The 21,988-nt window shown below is 38.0% G+C and overlaps 1 protein-coding gene across 35 annotated transcripts in view; it reads right to left on the bottom strand.

Annotated features, from left to right (window-relative positions):
• LOC117394363 (regulating synaptic membrane exocytosis protein 2-like) overlaps positions 1-21,988 on the bottom strand; it is a 265,103-nt gene that overhangs the window by 51,210 nt on the left and 191,905 nt on the right. For 28 of the 35 annotated variants that reach the window (XM_059012647.1, XM_059012665.1, XM_059012653.1 and 25 more), the window contains 2 exons: positions 13,551-13,586; positions 11,079-11,185 (listed from right to left, as the gene is read on the bottom strand). In XM_059012647.1, the coding sequence (XP_058868630.1) occupies positions 11,079-11,185; positions 13,551-13,586 (143 nt within the window). Of the gene's footprint in view, positions 1-858; positions 2,726-11,078; positions 11,186-13,550; positions 13,587-21,988 lie in introns of those variants that run through there. The other 7 variants (XM_059012661.1, XM_059012666.1, XM_059012675.1 and 4 more) reach the window with 2 other exon arrangements.

Raw genomic sequence — 21,988 nt, 5'->3', positions numbered from 1 at the left:
AAGGTGAGATAAAAAACAAACAAAAAAACAGACATTAGGTGGTTCACCAGTTATTGAGCTTTCAAGAAAATTAAATGTCACACATTCGGTCAAATATTTCTGTTGTTTTGGTTTGAAGAGATTTTAGGATACAATGGGCATTCTACTCCAGTCTTTATTTAATATGAGTTTATTAAAATAAATGTATGAGTTACAAAATGAGACACAAACAACTTGAGAGTGTTAAGAGACCTTGAATTGCATTACCTAGTTTGGTGCTTCTTTCTGCTCTCAAAACAAATTTAAAAAAAGCATTGCGTTCTTATCAATGCATCTTATATTCTCTGAAAATATGGGTATATATTTTTCAAATCTAAAATGTTTTCCCTGTGTATGTGCATTGTTGGAATAAAAATTAATTATAAACAATGTACCGTGTTTACTCGAATTTAACTCGCTCCTGAATTCAAGTCGCATCCCCAAATACGGACAAATTACTGTACATTAAAGCATCAGAGTACATCACCTAGTATATTACAAATGCAAAATGGGAAAAGAAAATATGTACAGCACAGTACTTTCAGTATTGAACAACAGTCATTGAAGTTTATAGTAGCTGGGAAAGGGTAAATTACCTTGAACTTTATTTCAGTCTGCTTTATTGTCTTCATTTGTTTAATTTGGCCAACGTGACTCTGACACGTTCGCAAGCAAAATTAATGCAAGACAGAAATGTGTAGTTTATTTGAGGTTTGAGTTAGGACTTTGGAGTTTACACTAGTGGGGTTCCCGTAGTTAAACCAGGCACAGACCATAATAACAGTGAGTAAGTTAGAGAATCAGAGAGCGATGGAGAATCCGCCATTAAGCAGTACATACCTTAGTGTTCCTGTTTCTTGTGCTCCTCCAGATAGAGAAAGAAAGATATATAAATAAATGATTGTTCATTTTGAAGCCGGACCCGCGTTGATCATTTCAACAAGTACTATACTGGTAATATTATAGTATTACATAGCCTTTCAATTGCGTCTCCATCTTCTGACACATCTCAGATGCAGTAGATTTCTCTTTTCTTCAGCAAACACATTACTTTTCTTTTAAAAGCTGCATTAAAAAAATGTTCATGAAGTTCGTAGGTACTGTACCGAGAGTAATTACTGTAGTGGGCAGTACTGTGTACAGTTGGTCTTGTTCAAGCGCCCCAGAATAATTGACATGCGCAAATGTAAATTGGTACCCTAACTAAAAACCTCGAATCCAAGTCGCTCCCCCCAAATTTGAACTTTTACTTTGTCCACAAAAGTGCAACTTAAATTCGAGTAAATACGGTAACTACCGTATTCCTTTGAATTTAAGACACACATATCCCACCCTCAATTTGAGGAAAAAATAAAACATCAAATAAAGATGCATTTACAAAGATACAACCTCAATTACGCATTGTGGCAAAGTGCCCCCCTGTGTGTGTTATATGTTACGTGTTGTGTGTAAATGTTGGTGTATAGGCATTGGTACACGGGATATAAGCGGTCTGTGTTTCACGTGTGTGTAAATTGTATATTTGTATTTAGGCACGGGGATGGCACATCACATCACGTGCAAGTAAAAAGTAATATGTGAGCACGGGGAACTGCACTTTAATTAATTCACGTGCAGTTGTACCGAGATTCCAATTGAATGATTGACTAGCAATCGAATCTCGGTACAACTGCATAAAAGCTGCATGTTTTCACTCACTGGGGGTTGGTGTTCGGTGAGTGGAGAACGGGATTGGAGCGGAGGTAAATGTTAATGAAAAGAGTAAGAATTAGTAGTTGTTTTCACTCACCGTGTTTGTCTGTTTGTCTGTCCGTGCACCGTTTGTTTAGTGGTAGTCCGTTTTGTTTATATGTTTCTTTTGGCTACAAGTGCCGTGTCCAGTGTTTTTGTCTGTTCCAACCTTTTATTTTCTGTGCTGTTAATTATTAAATGCTGAGCGCGATCACGCGCTCAGCTTAAACAAACCACATCTCTCTGTTTATTTACTTCCTGCTTCTGGTCGGACACCACCCACTCCGGCCGTCTTTGTGACACGCATATAAAAAAAAAACACGTATGGAGGCAGTTTGCGGCCGCCTCCTGTCACAGAGGGCATTACAGTTATGCGCTGCTTCTCATTTCCAGTCGAGATTACTCTCACCTGTTTTTCCACCTTTTTTGTGAACTGTGGTATTGCTTGGCATGTCAAAGAATACGGGGGTCTGATCAGCATATCCGATCCGTCCAACCTGGTACTGTTTATTGGAACTAAGCCTAATAATGAAACACTGATATTGTAAAAGCTTCTCTTCGAATTCCTCAAGAAGCTAATGCCGCTTTTTTGAAAATGGCTGCCTGTATGTATGACAGAGACAGAATGATTCTTGGTGATAAATCTCCCTCCCGACCTGTGAGGGCGCTGTGTAAAGGGAATAGAGTGCCCTGGACTGGATGGCCAAACAATTCGTTACCAGGGTTAGGTGGAAGTCAGCCATCTAGAAAGGGGGTGGAGCTACGGTACACTAAATCATCGACCCGGAAGGGAAACAATGTGGCAGCCGCAGATTGGAGGAGCGATTGCAATCGTTAACCAAGGGGTCATGATTGACGGCATACAAGGGGACGTAGCGAGGTTTGTTTGTTGTTATTAGACGGCTAACATGATCCGGAGCTGTCACTAAAGGTCATCACCAAACCCGGACAACACTGCACTTGTGTCACGATTAACTGCATTTGCACCACAAGCACTATAGCACTCAATGTGGACTTGTGATCGTGTTTGTGTTAACTGTGGGGGTTAAATACTGGGACTATTATTTTGGGGTGTAGGGAGAATGAATCAACAAATTATTTTTGATCAAAAATACTTTATATGCATAACAGAAATACTGTTAATACAATCGTATAAACATTGGATACAAGCAAGCAAAGACGCGCAGGTCACAGCATGAACCAATGTATATGCTTGTATCACAACACAGACGTCATGTGGAGTCAATTCAAGGAAGTGACTGACGATTCAAACAAAAACTTTACATTAAATACTATGAATATTAGCATTTCCACCCCCATTTCTTCCAATCAGTATGGATCCACCCTACTATCACACACCTTCAACACATCTGGTAAGGGGAGGGAAACTTGCTCAAATCTATAACATTCTATAGTGCGTCACATTTAAGCATTTTACAGACTGTTTTAACCTAATCTGTTCTTTGTTTGTGGTGTTCTGTTTTCACACTGTGTCCACACTCCTTGATTAGACACCTGCTGACTTTGGCTATCTGACCAGATGCCAAGATACGAGAGACTGCAAATGTCTTGCTTAGCTAGTTATACATGCTTTAAGCTATATCAAAATATGAAAATAACATATAAGTAAAGAAACGTATAATCAAATACATAATTAATACTTTATGCTGAATGTCATCTCCTACAGGGGCCAACCCGTGGATTAAACAGAGCAATACGCAAACCATTATTGTTTACTGTTTTGTCATCAGACTTTGGATTACAAAAATAAACCTGTGTATTGTTTTAATTATTTTTTTTACATTTTGACCACTTTTTTAAACCTTCTTATGTTATGTTACTTGTTTTTTCATTTCTAAATTAAAAGAAACGAGAGCCATTGGCAAACTCAGACCACAACATGGTCTCATTTGAAGTATTTTTTAAAACCCCAAAAGTAATGACTAAAGCTAAGGTTTACAATTTTAGAAAAGCAAACTATGAGGGTATGAAACAGAGACTAACAGAAGTAGATTGGAGTAAAATAGAGAAAACATCCACAGAAAAAGGATGGCTGTTTTTTAAAAATGTAGTACTAGATGTGCAAAACAATTACATCCCAAAAGTAGTCAAGTCTAAATCTAAAACAAAATGGCCAAAATGGTTTAACAGATCAATTAAAAAAAATATTCAGCAAAAAAGGCACTTTGCAGAGTGTTTAAAAGGGACCAAAAACAAAGTACACAGAAAGAGTACTTGGAACTGCAAACACAAGTAAAAAAGGAAGTTAGAAAAGCCAAGAGAGAGATAGAAATCAATATTGCTAAGGGGGCTAAAACCAATTCCAAAATGTTTTCCCAATATTATAACAGCAAGAGAACATTCAAAGAGGAGGTTAAATGTCTAAGAGACACAAATGGCAAAATCATAGATGAAGAAAAAAAAATAGCAAATATATTAAATGATTACTTTTCACAGGTTTTTACAAAGGAGGACACGGACAACATGCCCCACATGTCGACCTGTTCCTATCCAGTTTTAAAAAACTTTAGCATAACAGAGGCAGAAGTGTTAAAGGGACTAGGAGCTCTTAAAAATAAACAAATCCCCTGGTCCGGATGAGATCCTCCCAATAGTACTCAAAGAAATGAAAGAAGTTATTTACAAACCGCTAACCAAGATCATGCAACAGTCTCTTGACACAGGGGTTGTACCGACAGACTGGAAAATTGCAAACGTAATATCGATCCACAAAAAGGGAGAACAAACCGAACCAGGTAACTACAGACCAATAAGCCTGACTTCTATTTTATGTAAACTTATGGAAACTATAATAAGATCTAAAGTGGAAAATTACCTATATGGTAACAATATCCTGGGAGACAGTCAGCATGGTTTTAGGAAAGGGAGATCGTGTCTAACTAACCTGCTTGACTTTTTTGAGGATGCAACATTGACAATGGATAATTGCAAAGCATACATCATGGTTTATTTAGATTTCCAGAAAGCTTTTGACAAAGTCCCGCATAAAAGATTAATTCTCAAACTGAACGCAGTAGGGATTCAAGGAAATGCATGCACATGGATTAGGGAGTGGTTAACATGTAGAAAACAGAAAGTACTGATTAAAGGAGAAACCTCAAAATGGAGCGAGGTAACCAGTGGTGTACCACAGGGATCAGTATTAGGTCCTCTGCTATTCCTAATCTACATTAATGATTTAGATTCTGGTATAGTAAGCAAACTTGTTAAATTTGCAGACAACACAAAAATAGGAGTGGCAAACACAGCTGCAGCAGCAAAGGTCATTCGAAATGATCTAGACAGCATTCAGAACTGGGCAGACACATGGCAAATGACATTTAATAGAGAAAAGTGTAAAGTATTGCATGCAGGCAATAAAAATGTGCATTATAAATATCAAATGGGAGATACTGAAATTGAAGAAGGGAACTATGAAAAAGACCTAGGAGTTTATGTTGACTCAGAAATGTCTTCATCTAGACAATGTGAGGAAGCTATAAAAAAGGCCATCAAGATGCTCGGATATATTGTGAGAAGTGTTGAATTTAAATCAAGGGAAGTAATGTTAAAACTTTACAATGCATTAGTAAGACCTCACCTAGAATATTGTGTTCAGTTCTGGTCACCTCGTTACAAAAAGGATATTGCTGCTCTAGAAAGAGTGCAAAGAAGAGCAACCAGAATTATCCTGGGTTTAAAAGGCATGTCGTATGCAGCCAGGCTAAAAGAATTGAATCTATTCAGTCTTAAACAAAGAAGACTACGCGGCGATCAGATTCAAACATTCAAAATCCTAAAAGGTATAGACAATGTCGACCCAGGGGACTTTTTCGACCTGAAAAAAGAAACAAGGACCAGGGGTCACAAATGGAGATTAGATAAAGGGGCATTCAGAACAGAAAATAGGAGGTACTTTACACAGAGAATTGTGAGGGTCTGGAACAAACCCCCCAGTAATGTTGTTGAAGCTGACACCCTGGGATCCTTCAAGAAGCTGCTTGATGAGATTCTGGGATCAATAAGCTTCTAACAACCAAACAAGCAAGATGGGCTGAATGTCCTCCTCTCGTTTGTAAACTTTCTTATGTTCTTATGTTCTAAACATCATTTGAAAATACTGTATCCCAATTAAACAAAGTGACATCCCAATTAAACAACATAAATAGCATTGGGAAGAACCATCTCCCAGTTGTGTCCCATTTAAGCGAACATCTCGATTATCAGTATGCCGATTAGGCAGCACTGACTGTATATAAGGAAGTCAAAATCCATTGTGAAACAAAACACTGGAACAAATACCAAACAAACATTTACCCTTATGCTGAGCATTCGCCTTCAGTAAAGGTTCTTAAACCACAGTACACAAACAATTACACTCACCTAACTCCCTTCGCCCACATAAATGATTTTCTTCCTTATATACAGGTGGCCACTCCCCAATTAGCACTTAATTACCTAATTGATTGTTGGCAGGGACAGATTTAACCCCATCCCTGCCAACCCTACACTTATATAAGCAGGGCTTTTGCTCTGCCACAAGTTTATAGAGAGGGTCTTGTTTTGCCATCTTAAAGAGCAATAAACACAGCACTCCGTGGATTATTCTGCTTATATAACAAGAAATTAAAATAAAAGTATGTTAAAACATGAATTAAACAACCAAATTCAGAGAACTAATTTCCTTTGATCAAGCTCAGCATCTAATTAGCAATGCAGCAAAATATGAAACTGATTCACCCAGTTTCTTAGTTTTGAATGAGTGCACGTTAGCTCCAGTAAAATAAAAAATAAATAAATTACAAAAAAAGGTTTTCAACGCTTTGAACATAAATAGGCCTAACTTAAAATATTGCAATGTACAGGTTAGCCAACCCCTTGTGACTTATGTTATAATCTTTTGGGAAGCAAATGTCCCCAGTGCAATAAAATACAGTGTGAAGGATTATTGCACAGTCAAACGTGACTGCAAGATTAAAGTGCATTGAAAGAAAATGTATTTTGCGCATTAGTTAGTTCATGTCCGGAATTCTGAACTTCATCTAAAGACCATAAATCATGTTCAAATAAGTAATTAACACAATTAACCTTGTATTGTAACACTTGAAATGTTTTTGCTTACGATTGTAAGTCGCCCTGGATAAGGGCGTCTGCTAAGAAATAAATAATAATAATAATAATAATAATTTCGTACTAGCAGTAACATATATCATAACGCTTACCTGAAGCATACACTATTTTATTCACTCTCGATGGAAGCACAGTACTACAAAGGAATGCAACCAAGGAAAATGAAAATAAAACAATAATAAAAAAAAACACATACAAATAACATGGGTCAAAAATATTATCATCACAATACTGCACAAAACCAACTTGAGACCTATAATATTGTGTGATAATATATTCTGATCCATATATTATTCTGTTTTTTTTCTGTCCTATGAAATGAGTTGGAGATTAAAAATGTATCTCTGGTAGCAGCAAGCTATTATAAACAGACTTTTAATTGAATTGGAAAATGTTCCTAGCTACCAGAACACAACGAGTAACAAAATCTGTACAAAGCAATTAAAGAAAAGAAAAGAAAGTTTTAAACACAGGATGGTATCTTGCCATGTTATGTATTTTGACAGAGAACAGCAAGCTCAAGGGGGAAACAGAGTGCCTCCAAAGAAACATAACAAGTACCAAAGTACATGGCTAGTTTCTGGTGGGCCCAATTATACTTGGATATCTTGGAACATCTGTAACTTTTCTTAATACAGACTTCCTTTTTATTCTGTTCATGTCCTGGCAATTTCATTTCACCTGCTTTCTAACATTTCACAGAGCTATTTTTTCTACAAAACAAGTACTTACTGGTGAGTATTTGTGCAGCATTGCTTATAGATTTGATATTCAGATGCTGTTTTCCTGACTGTTTAAACCAAAGACCACACACTGCAGGGAATTTTATTAACATGCATCAAAACTTCAAATTCACATTTAAGTTAAATCAGATCTAGCATATTCTTTTAGAAGAATGAAATCAAAACTCACAATGTTGCTTCCCTGTTCTAATTGGCTACTCAAATTTCTGGGCAACACAAATCAGAATTATACTAAATACAGAATTACTGTTGTAACATTCTATAGAAGATATATTTCATGTTATATTTTCTCAAGTTCAGTTATTGTGTAGCATATTTTTTCAAGATCAGTTATTGTGTAGAACAGTATTTCAATTGATGTAAATTTTATATCAAGAGATAATCCATGCATTATCAGCAATGGTCTTTCAACAAGCCAGATTAGACAACATCTGTTTGCAAAAAGTAGAAGATGTTAATGCTTTTGCCCTTAAAGTGGTTGTTGCAAAATATTTACCTAGTGTTCTATAGATCTCAGATGGGCAGTTTTGAAAGAAACACGTTAAAGTAAATATGTATTTCAGCCAGAAGATACTTCTGATGTGAAATGATTGAGGAAGTGCAAGCGCAATAGATTTCCTGAGAGAACAGCACGAAAAATGAGAACTTTCTTCAGCCTAGTGCAGTACCAGATATGGGTCATTCCATGTCAACTCAACCAAAACCCAGGAAGAGTCCCACCTCAAGATTTAGATTTTGCTTCTATTTTGTGTAGTGGAAGATACAGATCAGGAATGAAACCAGGCCAAACATTTAAGCTCAATGATGAATATTTACTAAGATGCACCCCCTTTAGTGTGGGGGGGTCAAACTTGAAATGCATTTCAAAATTGAAAAATTATTCAATTGTCAAATTCCTGAGTGATTTTTCTTTAAAATTTCAAGTGCTTGTTCCTTCTAAAGTAGTAAAGATATCACTTTCAAATTGCTTATGCTTGTTCATAACGTAGTTGGCTTTCTGTATGCAGCTCTGCAACTGTCTACTTATGTTACGGTCTAATTTAATGACCCAACAAAATAGCTTCGGGAGGAAAACGTTAAAATTGGCCACATCTTTGAAGGGTTGAAACGCCTTATGGGACATGAGCTACCAAACTGAGCTTCGCTGGGCTTATATATGAGGATTTGAAGGATTTGTGATAAAAACATTGATTTGGTAATCTGTCTCCTTCATAGTTTAATACATGTACAAACATGAACAAAACGTATCCGTGTTGTTTTGCATTATATTGTACAATATTAGCAAATAGTCTGAGTTTAAACCAAGAGAAACTATGAAACAAATGTGTTATCTTTATATGACAGTGTTTTTCAAAAATTGATTCTTGCAAAGTTCTGAAACAAGCATTCTATCTCTGCCAGTGTTCCATCATCAAACTGATACTGCCTTCCACTGGAGGTAGTGGATGGTACAGGCAGAACACATAGAATAGGAATTTGGCTTGTCGGCAGAGTAGCATTTCTTTGCCACTAGTCATGGAAAATCACCCTGTAATGGAATTGGTGGAACAGTGAAGCGCTTGGCAGCTAGGGCTAGCCAGCAAGGTGTTACGACAAATCATATTCTGACCCCACTACAGCTCTGCCTGTTTTCCAGTTCGTCTCTATATCCGAATGCTGCACCATATTAGCAGTGTTACAAGTGGTGTCTGTTTCAGGCAGAGCGCCCTGGTCGCTAAGGTGACACAGCTGAGAATTCTTCCTCTGACATCCCTTCTGGTGTTGTCAGAGTTTCAGTTTCGGTTGTATTTTCATCAGCACTCTCCTCCTCAACTACAGAAACCCCAGCTTTTTTGAAGCAACGTTGCATTGTTTGCTGACTCACAGAGTTCCAAGCATGCTTTAGAAAGCGCACAGTATCTAATAGACATTTTATTTAGACTGAATTTTCGTGCTGATGCTCATCACTTTTCTCTTTCCAGCCATGTTTGCTGTTGCAGTCAGTGCTGTTTTTTCAAACCCGATACTGCGTACAGGGATTAAATAGCCAAGGTACAGTACAGGGGTAATCGCTCAGTAACGAAGTGCAAACAGCTGATTGATCGATCTGTCAAGCTTTTACTACAATAAAGTGCTGCCTTTTGTGATTTGAAATATATGTGAATGGCAAGGTAACAAAGTGAAAACAGCTGATTGGTGGATAAGGAAGAACGATTACTGCAGTATAAGCAGTGTGTTTGTTATTTAAATCTATGTGAATGGCACATAACGAGATCCAAACAGCTGAGTGTGCCCAAAATATAAGCCCGTCTTAACATGGAATAAATGGCAAATGGCAAACACTATTTGTCCGAAATAAACGGCTGCCCAAGATAACCCTGTACGGTGTAAGTGGTGGATACTGTAAATGATTAATGATTATTTAGACTCCAGCCACCGGGATATAAAAAGAGTGATCACAGGTGTTAGTGTAGAATTAATGGTGGGATTTAATGTTGGTGTTAGTTGTGAAGGTTTTTGCAGTGCTGTGTAAATGAATACAAATCTTAATCATTGGTGTGTAGGGGAGTTTTCTGAAGCCGTGTTTAGTATGTGAAAGTGGTGTCTACAACCGCGGTATATATATATATATATATATATATATATATATATATATATATATATATATATAGTTAAACTGTTTGTTTTGGCTCTTGTGCCTATTTGTTTTGTGTTTTGATTATTATTTTATTATTAAAGTGCACAGCAGCGTGTTAAACCTGCAGCTTCTGTGTTCTGAGTCTCTTTTCCTGCCAGTAACATATTGGGCTGTGACACTACCCTACCACAGAGACAGATTACCCAGTCAATGTTTTTATCACAAAGCCTTCAAACCCTCATCTACAAGCCAACCAAAGCTCAGTTTGGTAGCTCATGTCCTACAAGGTGTTTCAGCCCTTCAAAGATGTGGTCAATTTTAACATTTTCTTCCTGAAGCAATTTTGTGCGGTCATTAAATCAAATAGTAACATATGTAGACAGTAGCAGAGGTGCATACATAAAGCCAATTACAGTATGAACAAGCATAATCAATTTGAAAGTGATATCTTTACTACTTTAGAAGGAACAAGCACTATAATTTCTTAAAAAACCAATCAGAAATTTGACTACTGAACAATTTTTCAATTTTGAGGCCCCCAGCATCACAATAATACCAAAGCTCTGATAATTATTTTGTAAGAATTCTACAGAAGCCCTAACTGTCTATCTGTACAAAAGTATTCATAGGGCTACTGACATAATACAATAGGTAGGTCCTCAAAATCACTCCGAAACGAGACACATTTCAAGTTAGCAACAATGTATTTTTAAAATAATCTCCCCGAGGGAAAACAACAACTTATTTAGAGTTAATGTATAATAGCATTAAGATCCCGTCCATGTTAAAATACCATTTAAAACATAGAAGAACTGGGTGAAAGGGGGGTCATCACTTGCCTTTGATTGACAGTCCTGTTCCAGCCTGGAGTCCGATCCTGCCACCTGTTTGTATTTGTTCATTTTCAGTTTCATTTGGCGAGTTTTCTCCTCCACATCCATAGCACCTGCAGACAGAGAAGATTACCAGTTAGGCTCAGTCACTTCTCCCTAATATAATTTTTTCTTGTGTAGTGGAAGTCCTGGATGATGAGGGCTGAGTGGTGTGGAGTGGCGGTAATGATAAGGATGGTGGGCAATAGATCAGAGCAATCTGCAAGTCCATCTGGACTAATGATCTTTTCTTTTAAAATGTCCTCATTAACATACTCCTATAGTGCCTTGCATAAGTATTCACCCCCCTTGGAATTTTTCCACATTTTGTAGTGTTACAACCTGGAATTAAAATGGATTTAATTGGGATTTTTACCATTTGATTTACACAACATACTTAACACTTTGAAGGTGCAAAATATTTTTTATTGTGACACAAAAGTTAATTAAACAAAAAAAAGACATTTGTTTGTTGCATTTATTCACCCCCCTGAGTCAATACTTGGTAGAAGCACCTTTGGCAGCAATTACAGCTGTGAGTCTTTTTGGGTAAGTCTCTACCAGCTTTGCACATCTGGATCCTGCAATTTTTGCCCATTCTTCTTGGCAAAATTGCTCAAGCTCTGTCAAGTTGGATGGGGACCGTTGGTGAACAGCAATTTTCAAGTCTTGCCACAGATTCTCAATCGGATTGAGGTCTGGGCTTTGACTGGGCCATTCTAAGACATTCATGTTCTTGTTTTTAAACCACTCCAGTGTAGCTTTGGCTGTGTGTTTAGGGTCATTGTCCTGCTGGAAGGTGAACCCAGCTCTCTTGCAGACTGAAACAGGTTTTCCTCTAGAATTTCCCTGTATTTGGCTCCATCCATCTTGCCTTCAATCCTGACCAGTTTCCCAGTCCCTGCCGATGAAAAGCATCCCCATAACATGATGCTGCCACCACCATGCTTTACTAATTATGTGACTTCTGAAGGCAATTGGTTGCACCAGAGCTTATTTAGGGGTGTCACAGCAATCAAGAATTTTCAGTTTTTTATTTGTAAATAATTTTGAAAAATATGTCGATTTTTTTCCCCACTTCAGCATTATGGACTATTTTGTGTAGATCAGTGACAAACAATCCTAATTAAATCCATTTTAATTCCAGGTTGTAACACTACAAAATGTGGAAAAGTCCAAGGGGGGGTGAATACTTATGTAAGGCACTGTATGAGGTTCACTGAGCACAACACCCAATTAACAGTGCCAAAGCAACCCAATTCAGTAGGATTCAGGTTACCATGGATATTTACTGTTTCTTAACTAGTCTCCTAATTGTTAGCACTTATCAGAACCCCCTCCCCATTAACAATAAGAAGCCTGTAAGATATTGTGCACATGCTTGTCAACCTTTTCACCCTTGATTAGCATCAGCTCTAGTTTTATTCGCCCCACATCTCCAGGGCAATTGACAACTAGTACCATATGCTCAAGAGCCAGAAGAGTTCAACTGGGCTGTAGAAGTTCTCAGCTTGAATTTCATACTTAATAGGTTATATTTATATCTCGACATTAGGGAGAACTGTTTATAATAGCTTTTCTCAATGATTTCAATTGCAAAATGCCACATCTCATTAACCTACTAACTTAAAAAACCTCTTTCAATGCTTTTGAAGTGTGATTATGATGTTTTATAAATCTCCTGATAACCTTTACTTGACAGTCAATAAAGATTATATTTATCTCTTTCAGTCAGCGCTGTCCAATACTGAGCCTCAAAGCCTCTCTTATACTCAAGTATAAAAGCTAACTGTCTACATTTTGTCCTTTTCATCAGAAGTTCAACTTAAATAACTCAAGACATTTAATTGGCCAGTGTTTACGGTTATATCATGTAATAATAGAAATAATTACAAATATTTAACTTTCTAAAAAATAATAATTAGAAAATGGGATTTAGCTCTCAACTAAAATACTATTGTCAACATTTTAGATGAACCATTATTATGAATAGGAAAAGGGATATTATAATCACAGTATGTTACTGTTTGTGAAAAGGCAGCCTAGAAAATCTACTTTTGTTTGTTGTAGTCATACTTTCTGATTGTGGGACAAGAAGCTTCAAATAACCATGACAACTAAGAAATACCGCAATTTAACTAAACTAAACTGAACTAAAATCTTTTCGTAAAATCAATTATATTATAAACAATTATACTATGAAATATTACAAATGAAAAGGCACATACTGTATCTGACTAACACATCTAAAAATGTGAAAAATTGTGGAGGTGGAATTAGTTAAGTCTTTTTATACACCGGTACACAGTACATGTACAATTTACTGTCAGCATAACCTAACTGTGAACTAACCACTATTGTGAATTACTGTATCATGAAATACCAGCTAATATTTGAAAGTCTAGAAACGTCTTAAGAAAAAGGTTACAGCTGCCCTACCTGCATCCCCATTCTCTGGCTCTGCTTCATTCCCCTCTACATTTTTTAAAAGATGGCAGTGACAAGGAAACACAAAAATGACAAAAACACAACCAATGAAATAAAACATTAAAATGAAAACACAAACAAACACAAAATGCATTAACCAAAAATACACGAGAGGCAGAAAAAGAACAGAAAACCATTTTTTTTTTGGTCAGATCTACTCAGTTTTCTTTCCCTCTGTTTAGTCTACTTTGGCCCCTTTAGTAACTCTTTAGTAATACGCTGTTTTCTTTCATTCTGAAATAAATGCTGGTAACAATATCTGAGACTACATTATTTTAATTTAGGAAAGGCTTAACAAATGAGGAAAAGTCGAATGCAATGTATAAAAGTTCAAGTTCCACATGTGAGGGGATCACTACCATTTGCGACCCGCCCACCCACACTTTTTATGTCATGGTTTTTATTGGATAGAACGAAAAAAGGTCACATAAAAATGCATGCAAATACGCATTAGCTATGTTATTTGATTGACATGGTCAAATTAAATTAACAATTACTGTACTGAACTTTTATACCTAATTATAACAAAGGAAACATCCTACAGCATATTGCATTACTCTGAAAGCAGATGCATATCTACAGTGTAGGCTGCACCATGTCTGCAAAATAAAAACTTATAACCAGCAATATTTCCAATTGGGATATGGAGTTTTTCCAACGACACCCCTCATATCTTGCAACCAGAATTAGTTAATTTAGTAAACCTTACTTTGAATGCCAATAGTTTTCCTATATTTTTCTCAAACCTTTTCTTTGGCAACTAATAACAAGAAATTATTTAACAAAAACAAAAAACAAAAAACAATAGCTTCCTATGAGAATTTAACTTGTACTGTATCTTGTGTGGCTCTTTCACAGCAAACATATCAAATAGTACTACATGTGTCTTGGGAAAATTACTCTTTGCTTTCTGTTTAAACTCTTATGTCTGAGGTGCCAATACGATAAGCAGAAAAAGAGTTATCAAGTAATATGTGTTTTGACTTTAAAAAGTATTATAAATATTATATAGAAATAAAATGTAAAGATGTGTTTGTGGTTTCAGCTGACTAGACTTGGGGGAGCTTGCATATTCAGCTGATGTTGCATCAGCCATGTAAGGACCAATCAGTATGTTTGTAAAGGACCAACGTCCCATAGCAACTGACTCAACAAACCAGTAACCAATAGAAGAAGTTGGTAAACAGGACACAAGATAAACCACAAGTCTAGTCTGACTGACTACCGGTGTTGAGACAGCCTGCTTGCACGTAGGACGAAGTTGTTTTTGTTGTATATGAGTTAAGCTTCTGTGATTGGCTCGCAATAACTGTAGGTTGCGAGGTATATATTACGTTTACTGGCTCTGCGCAGTCAGAACTCTGCTCGATGTTTGTCTAGCACCACGTGTGCTGAGAGCGTTCTCTGGTTTGCAAATCATTAAATTTATTTAATCAATTTTGTCTGTCGTACTGAGTCTCTAACTAAGGGAGTGATATTAAAACTTCCACCACACATGCCAAGTAACATTTTCAAAATGTACTTATTTGCTCATAGTCAAGAAAATAACAGAGATCAGATCTACGAATTACCAAATACTCTTTTGACAAAACCCATGGCATAAATCTACTGCACTTTGAGTCTCTTGTTGGAAATCTGCTCCATTGCAATCATAACCACTTGCTGTTTACACACATCTCATTCCCAAATTCAAAATAACTAGCTTTCATGAAAGATAATATAAAATGGGTCAAAGCATTTATGGTTTGCATACGCCCTACTCAAGTGTGTACACAGAAATCATGCAAGCTTGTTAGGTATATAACTAGGCTTAGTACTATTCGATTTTTATTTTTTTGCCAAATCGACGATTAATATATAATATCATCAATATAAACGTTTATTTTAGAAAGAATTTACCGTTTTTTTCAATCTTTATTTTTTAATTCAAGCAGAGAATGGGTGAAATAGACCTTTATGCTTTAAAAAAAACCCACAGACTTTTTATGCCATTGAAAAACGTCTCATTTAGCGAAACCCCTTTACCATATTCAACATGCAACAAAACCATGATACCAATATTCTAATTGAAATAACGTTTGGTCACAGCGGAACTATACCTTGTAAAGATAAAGATCCTGCACAAATTGTAAAATGTAAACCGTAGAAAACGCAGCATACACAGAATTTTATAGCATAAATTTACGAGTAAAAATATGCCCAGAACAAAACATCTGGAATCAGTCACTGGAAGGCAAGGCAGACGAGCCCGCTTCGTCCTGCTGCGGAGACTTCAGCTGTCAGTCAGGGTATTGTGCATTATGTTCATTAAGTGTTTTCCTTTTTCAAATCAAACTAGTAACTGTCATCGTATACCTATAGCAAAAGCTTACCTACACCTTAACCCACTAATTTCAAAGTGGGTGCTTTGAATGAGAGGCGCTATAGCTGGCAAATGAAAGTGCACAGTCATTGCAGCTAATGATGATTGACAGTCATTTAAACGAATGAGAGCATTCTAGTGCTGCTTCAGTCAACGACGTCAGAAGAGGGTGAAAGTGACAGTGATAGTAAAATGGCAGTGCTAACGGACCACTGAGATGATTGACAGCGATCCCTAGCCATTCAGAATGGAACAGAGATGGGACAGACAGTAAGTACAAAAACTACACAAACTAGAGATGATTTCTAAATGATTAACACTATGTAACACAATTTTTGTCCTTGGGTAGTAAGTGTTATTTCCTAATTGCTTATGCCTCAAAAGTATAGAAAATGGCTATTATTCCCCACAAACTTTGCTTTTGTGACCAGGACAGTGATATTTTGAATTTTACCTATTTCCAATGAGAAAACGGGCGAATTTGTGTCTTTTCGTTCACATAAAGTCAGAAAAAAACAACATATGAATCCAAATTAACATGTATTTATACTAAAGTAATACAAAAATGACTACAAAAGATTTAGAAGTGAGTAGTTTTTCGAGATTTACAATTATACTGTAAATCACTTTCACGAATCAGCCCCCAAATGTAGTCTCCCATCATGTTCTCGTTATACTGTCCTTGGTAGCGGCGTTCAAAGTCCAGTATATCCTGGTGGAAGCGCTCGCCTTGCTCCTCCGAGTATGCTCCCATGTTCTCCTTGAATTTATCAAGATGAGCATCAAGGATATGGACTTTGAGGGACATCCTACAGCCCATTGTGCCGTAGTTCTTCACCAGAGTCTCAACCAGCTCCACATAGTTTTCGGCCTTGTGATTGCCCAGGAAGCCCCGAACCACTGCGACAAAGCTGTTCCAAGCCGCTTTCTCCTTACTAGTGAGCTTCTTGGGGAATTCATTGCACTCCAGGATCTTCTTTATCTGTGGTCCGACGAAGACACCGGCTTTGACCTTTGCCTCAGACAGCTTAGGGAAGAAGTCTTGAAGGTACTTGAAGGCTGCCGACTCTTCATCTAGAGCTCTGACAAATTGTTTCATAAGGCCCAATTTGATGTGCAGTGGTGGCATCAGCACCTTCCGGGGGTCCACCAGTGGCTCCCACTTGACGTTGTTCCTCCCCACAGAGAACTCAGTCCACTGTGGCCAGTCCCACCTGTGGTAGTGCGCCTTGGTGTCCCTGCTGTCCCAAAGGCAAAGATAGCAGGGAAACTTGGTAAAACCGCCTTGGAGACCCATCAGGAATGCCACCATTTTGAAGTCTCCTATGACCTCCCAGCCGTACTCATCATACTTCAAGGCGTCCAGCAAGGTCTTGATGCTGTTGTAAAACTCTTTGAGGTGCACTGAGTGAGCCAGGGGAAGAGACGGGTACTTGTTACCATTATGGAGCAGCACGGCTTTGAGGCTCCTGGATGAGCTGTCAATGAAGAGGCGCCACTCATTCTGGTTACAGGCGATTCCGATTGCCTCGAACAGACTGGTCACATTGTGGCAGAAGCAGAGCCCATCTTGACGGGTGAAGAAGCTGGAATATGGTTGGTGACGCTTCCTCTGATCTGCGACTTGCACACTTTCATCCAACAAGTTCCACTGCTTGAGCCTAGACGTCAAAAGCTCGGCATTGGACTTGGTGAGACCAAGATCTCTAATCAAGTACTTGAGGTCTTTTTGGTTGGGGTAGTATGGGTTTCTCTCCTCAGCTCCACCTCTGAAATTGTCATCTGGATCTACAACGTCTTCCTCGCTCTCTGACTTGCTGCTCTCTTCTAAAGACGGCTGCTCTCTCTCCGGAGGAGTGGGTACGGGGAGCTCATGGGGGCGGATGAAGGAAGGTCCGGATACGTGATAGCAAGTGCATTCTTGCCAGTCCGACGTTTGGAAGGGTCCACCATGCAGAAGTAGCAGTTGCTTGAGTGGTCAGTGGGTTCCCGCCAAATTCTTGGGATAGCGAACTTCATGGCTCTCTTTTCCCCTCTGTACCATCCTACAAAAATACATTTATTTCACCCAGCACTGAATCTATCTGGAATGTTCTGGAAAATAGGTAAATTTCAAAATATCACTGTCCTGGTCACAAAAGCAAAGTTTGTGGGGAATAATAGCCATTTTCTATACTTTTGAGGCATAAGCAATTAGGAAATAACACTTACTACCCAGGAACCAAAAAAAAAAAAAATTGTTACACGGTGTTATTTTAGGTAAGAAAATAAAAAAATTCAACATTTAATGAGCTTTACTGATTAATATCGAAACGTAGCAAGCCTATGTATAATCTATTACCTTGTTTCCACAAAACTGTAACATGTGTTTTTTTTTTTTTTGATAAGTCACTGTGCATTGCTGGCCTCCTTTGGTATCTGACATAGAAACAAGAAATAATGTATCCAATAATCCAATACTTCATATTACCATTTTAGTACTAGACCTAGAGGTATAATGTTTTCCTATGGCATTTCCATTGTTTAAAATGAAATGACATGAAAATAAGTCATGATAAAAAGGAACAACTGATATACAGTAGGTAAATAAAGTTAATGTTTTTATCTGTCTTGATACTATTGGTTGAGATTTTCTGTAATTTGAGGTTCTACAGTATATTAGTGTCATTTAAATATCTCTGCACGGCACATTATTGAACTGCACCCAAAACATGTTTAGAAGAGCTGAAACAACTTTATTCCTCAGTCACTTACACTATATGCTGTACATATACAGTATGCATGTGTGTATTTACAAACATGTACATATACCACTACTGTATATATATTTATACTGTAAATACAAACACACACACACACACACATATTAGAAAACATAAAATGAAAGGATAAACAATGGTCATGTGAAATGGGTTAGCTATGACGTCTACATGGCAAGAGTAGAAAGTAGAAGCAGAAGAAGTGACAGACTTGAGTTCCTCTGCCTGGGTGAATCCATCTCTTCTGTGATCACATCACAAAATGGGACAGACATAGACAAAGGAGATGGGTGTGAGTGGATGTTTTCAGAAGGTGAGAACTCACACTGGGAGAAAATGGGTTAAATCAGGTTAGAGAAGGCTCACAGTGTCACATATGGTAATGGTGGTGGGGGTGGGGGGGGTGGGGGGTAAATGGGGAAACAACACCAAGCAAGAGATAAACAAAGAAAGATAGAGACAGGAGGCAACAGCTACTTATTATTATTATTATTATTATTATTTATTTCTTAGCAGACGCCCTTATCCAGGGCGACTTACAATTGTTACAAGATATCACATTATACATTATTTCACATTATACAGATATTATGTTAACAAAAGAGGAACCGTGGGTTATTAAGAAGAAAAGGAAGAGCTGAAAAGTTAAGTGATGTTAAAGAAGACTCGGAGAGAGGAGTCCAGAAAAAGGAAGACCTTTGAAAATAAAGGAGTCAAAACTGTTTCAGTCAAGTTCTTTTGGGTACTTTCAATGGATTCTTTATTGTGTACCATCTTCTTCTGTAACCTTTAAAAAAACATCTCACTAAGATTAATAAAGAAAAATAAAAAGCTATAGTTAAAAGAACAAAAGGCAAACTCTATAAACTCATCTTACTCAAAGCTGCATAGGCTTTTGAGACAATGCACATTTACTTTATTATCACCTTGGTCTTTATTATATTTGTAACTTTGATTCTTTGGTTAACAGTCAAGAAGTATGTTTCAATAACCAATATATTTGTATTCTAAAACTGACTAAATTCTGTGCGTTTGCCTGTGTATATTGTATAATATATCTCTTGGGCTTTAGCATTGCTTTCATCAGCTTTACAGGAAATCTTGTAAACTGAAGAGCTTTGGAGCCTCTAATTAAGCACACACTTGCATATTCATTATGTCACCTGAAGAACATAAAGTACTAAAAAACAAATCAACTTGCAGCTCTTCATTGTGGTGTTACTAATCATATGCAAGGACATGTATTTTATCTATTTAAAAAAAAAAACAGGACGTTCCCAGTGTTTCAACCATTTCAGAGAAAATAATTATAACTAATTGTTTGAACAAAGCTTGGAACTGTAATAATTAGATGGTAAGAGGCACTCACTTAGAACAAAGAGTACTGAACTTCTCTTTAGGTCTGGTCAGTAGAATACCCAATAAAATCAGAAACAATCAAATAAATCATTATTTAATCAGTATACATTATGCAATACTTATTGCAGCTTTTAATGATTTCCATTACATGAGAGTAGATGTTAAAACTTCATGCTGATTTGAACTCGGCTCTTGCCAAGATAAGCACCAACTAAGACATAGCTTTACAGTAAATTAATGTGATCCATCTGCATCTCCATCCATTTGAGTTTCTTTCCATCTGATTATGTAAATATCCTTCTGCCTGGTGTTGATGGCTGAAGTGTAATGCTGGCTCCAGGGACCAGCTTATTTTGCCTCCCCAGCGCATCAGCACACACAACGGCTGTGATGCTGGCTCCGGGGATCAACCACAGTGCGGTCTCCCCAGCGCTTCAGCATGACAACCATCTGGATTGAGCTAAGTAGGGTACATCTCTGGGGTCTTCAAGTGGGCACCTTCCATCCTCAGTGTTTCATCGACTAGCCCACGACACTTCAAGAGGGCTTGACAGTGATTCTGGCATTCCAGCATCACCCCCCTCCGTACCTCACTCAACTCAGCCCAGCTTACTTACCCATACATCAATGTTGCTTTCTTTCTATTAAGCCAGCAACTTTCTGTCTCAACCACAGCCAGTTGCTGCTCCTTTCTGCTGCTTCAGATAAGTTCTTCACTGTGCGATGCAACTCTTGGCCACTGAACCCAACATCTCTGAGAAACTGGGTTGTACAGTTTGCCACAAATCCTCGACAACCCACCTCCACTGGGTAAACCCGGACCCTCCATCCTCGCTGTTCTGCTTCAGCAGCTAGTTGAGCATACCAAAGTTTCTTCCTCTCATACGCCTCATCCACAGCATCCTCCCATGGCACTGGTAACTCTACCAGATGAACAAGGCATGCTGATCCAGACCACAAGACAATGTCTGGTAGAAGGTTAGTGGTGGCAATCTGAGGTGGAAAAATAAGCCATTGACCAACATCTGCCAGCATTTTCCAGTCTCTAGCAGCTTCCAGTTGTCCTGGGCAAGGCTTGGTTTTAACAACTTTTCTTGGTGGTTGTTCTCCAGGACAGAGGAATATTATCTTTTGTGTAATGCTTTAATGGAACTGGTGGCAACTTATTGGTCATGTTACGCTTGTCTTCCAATGCTAAAGCCAAACATTGCAGTGCCTGGTCATGGCGCCAAGTAAACCATCCTTGGATAAGACCTACCTTACATCCTGTCAAAATGTGCCTTAATGTTGCAGGTCATGAACACAAATGACATGATGGATCCTCACCCACCCAGAGGTTCAGGTTCTGAGGTGATGGAAGAACATCATATGTTCATCTGATGAGGAAACTGATCCTGCTCTGTTCCATTGTTCACAAGTCTTGCCAGCCGATTTTGCGTTGTTCAACACTCTCCCATCTCATCCATTCTGGGAAACAGCCTTTACACACCTCATCCTCTCCTCCTGCTTTTGCTCCCCGTTGACTGCCAGCTTTCTCCGTTGAGCTGGAGTTGTCTTGTGCCATGTAGGAGGAGCTGAACTGAGACTAAGACCCCCTCTTCCATGCTGAACTTGCCCCATAATATCACAGATTTAAAGGGCAGCCTTTGCATTTTCCACAGCTTTCTTTGCTGCTCATTTTCTTCCAGTTTTCACACAGGTGCTGCCTCCCTTATGCATTTGTTGCGTGAATCTACTAATGTCATTTCCAGTCGGACCTTGGCGCACTTAAACTCCTCGGTTAGAACAGAGACTGGTAGCTGCAGTATTCCTTTACCATAAAGTCCCACTCTGCTGAGGCAGCATGGAACTCCCAACAATTTCCTGATATATGAACTGATTAAAGCTTCCAGCTTCTCAACTGTGTCAAG

The sequence above is a fragment of the Acipenser ruthenus genome, chromosome 3 (assembly GCF_902713425.1).
Source record: "Acipenser ruthenus chromosome 3, fAciRut3.2 maternal haplotype, whole genome shotgun sequence".
NCBI lineage: Eukaryota > Metazoa > Chordata > Actinopteri > Acipenseriformes > Acipenseridae > Acipenser > Acipenser ruthenus.
The sequence above is the reverse complement of the archived record's forward strand: the minus strand, read 5'-3'. Positions and strand labels throughout refer to the sequence as shown.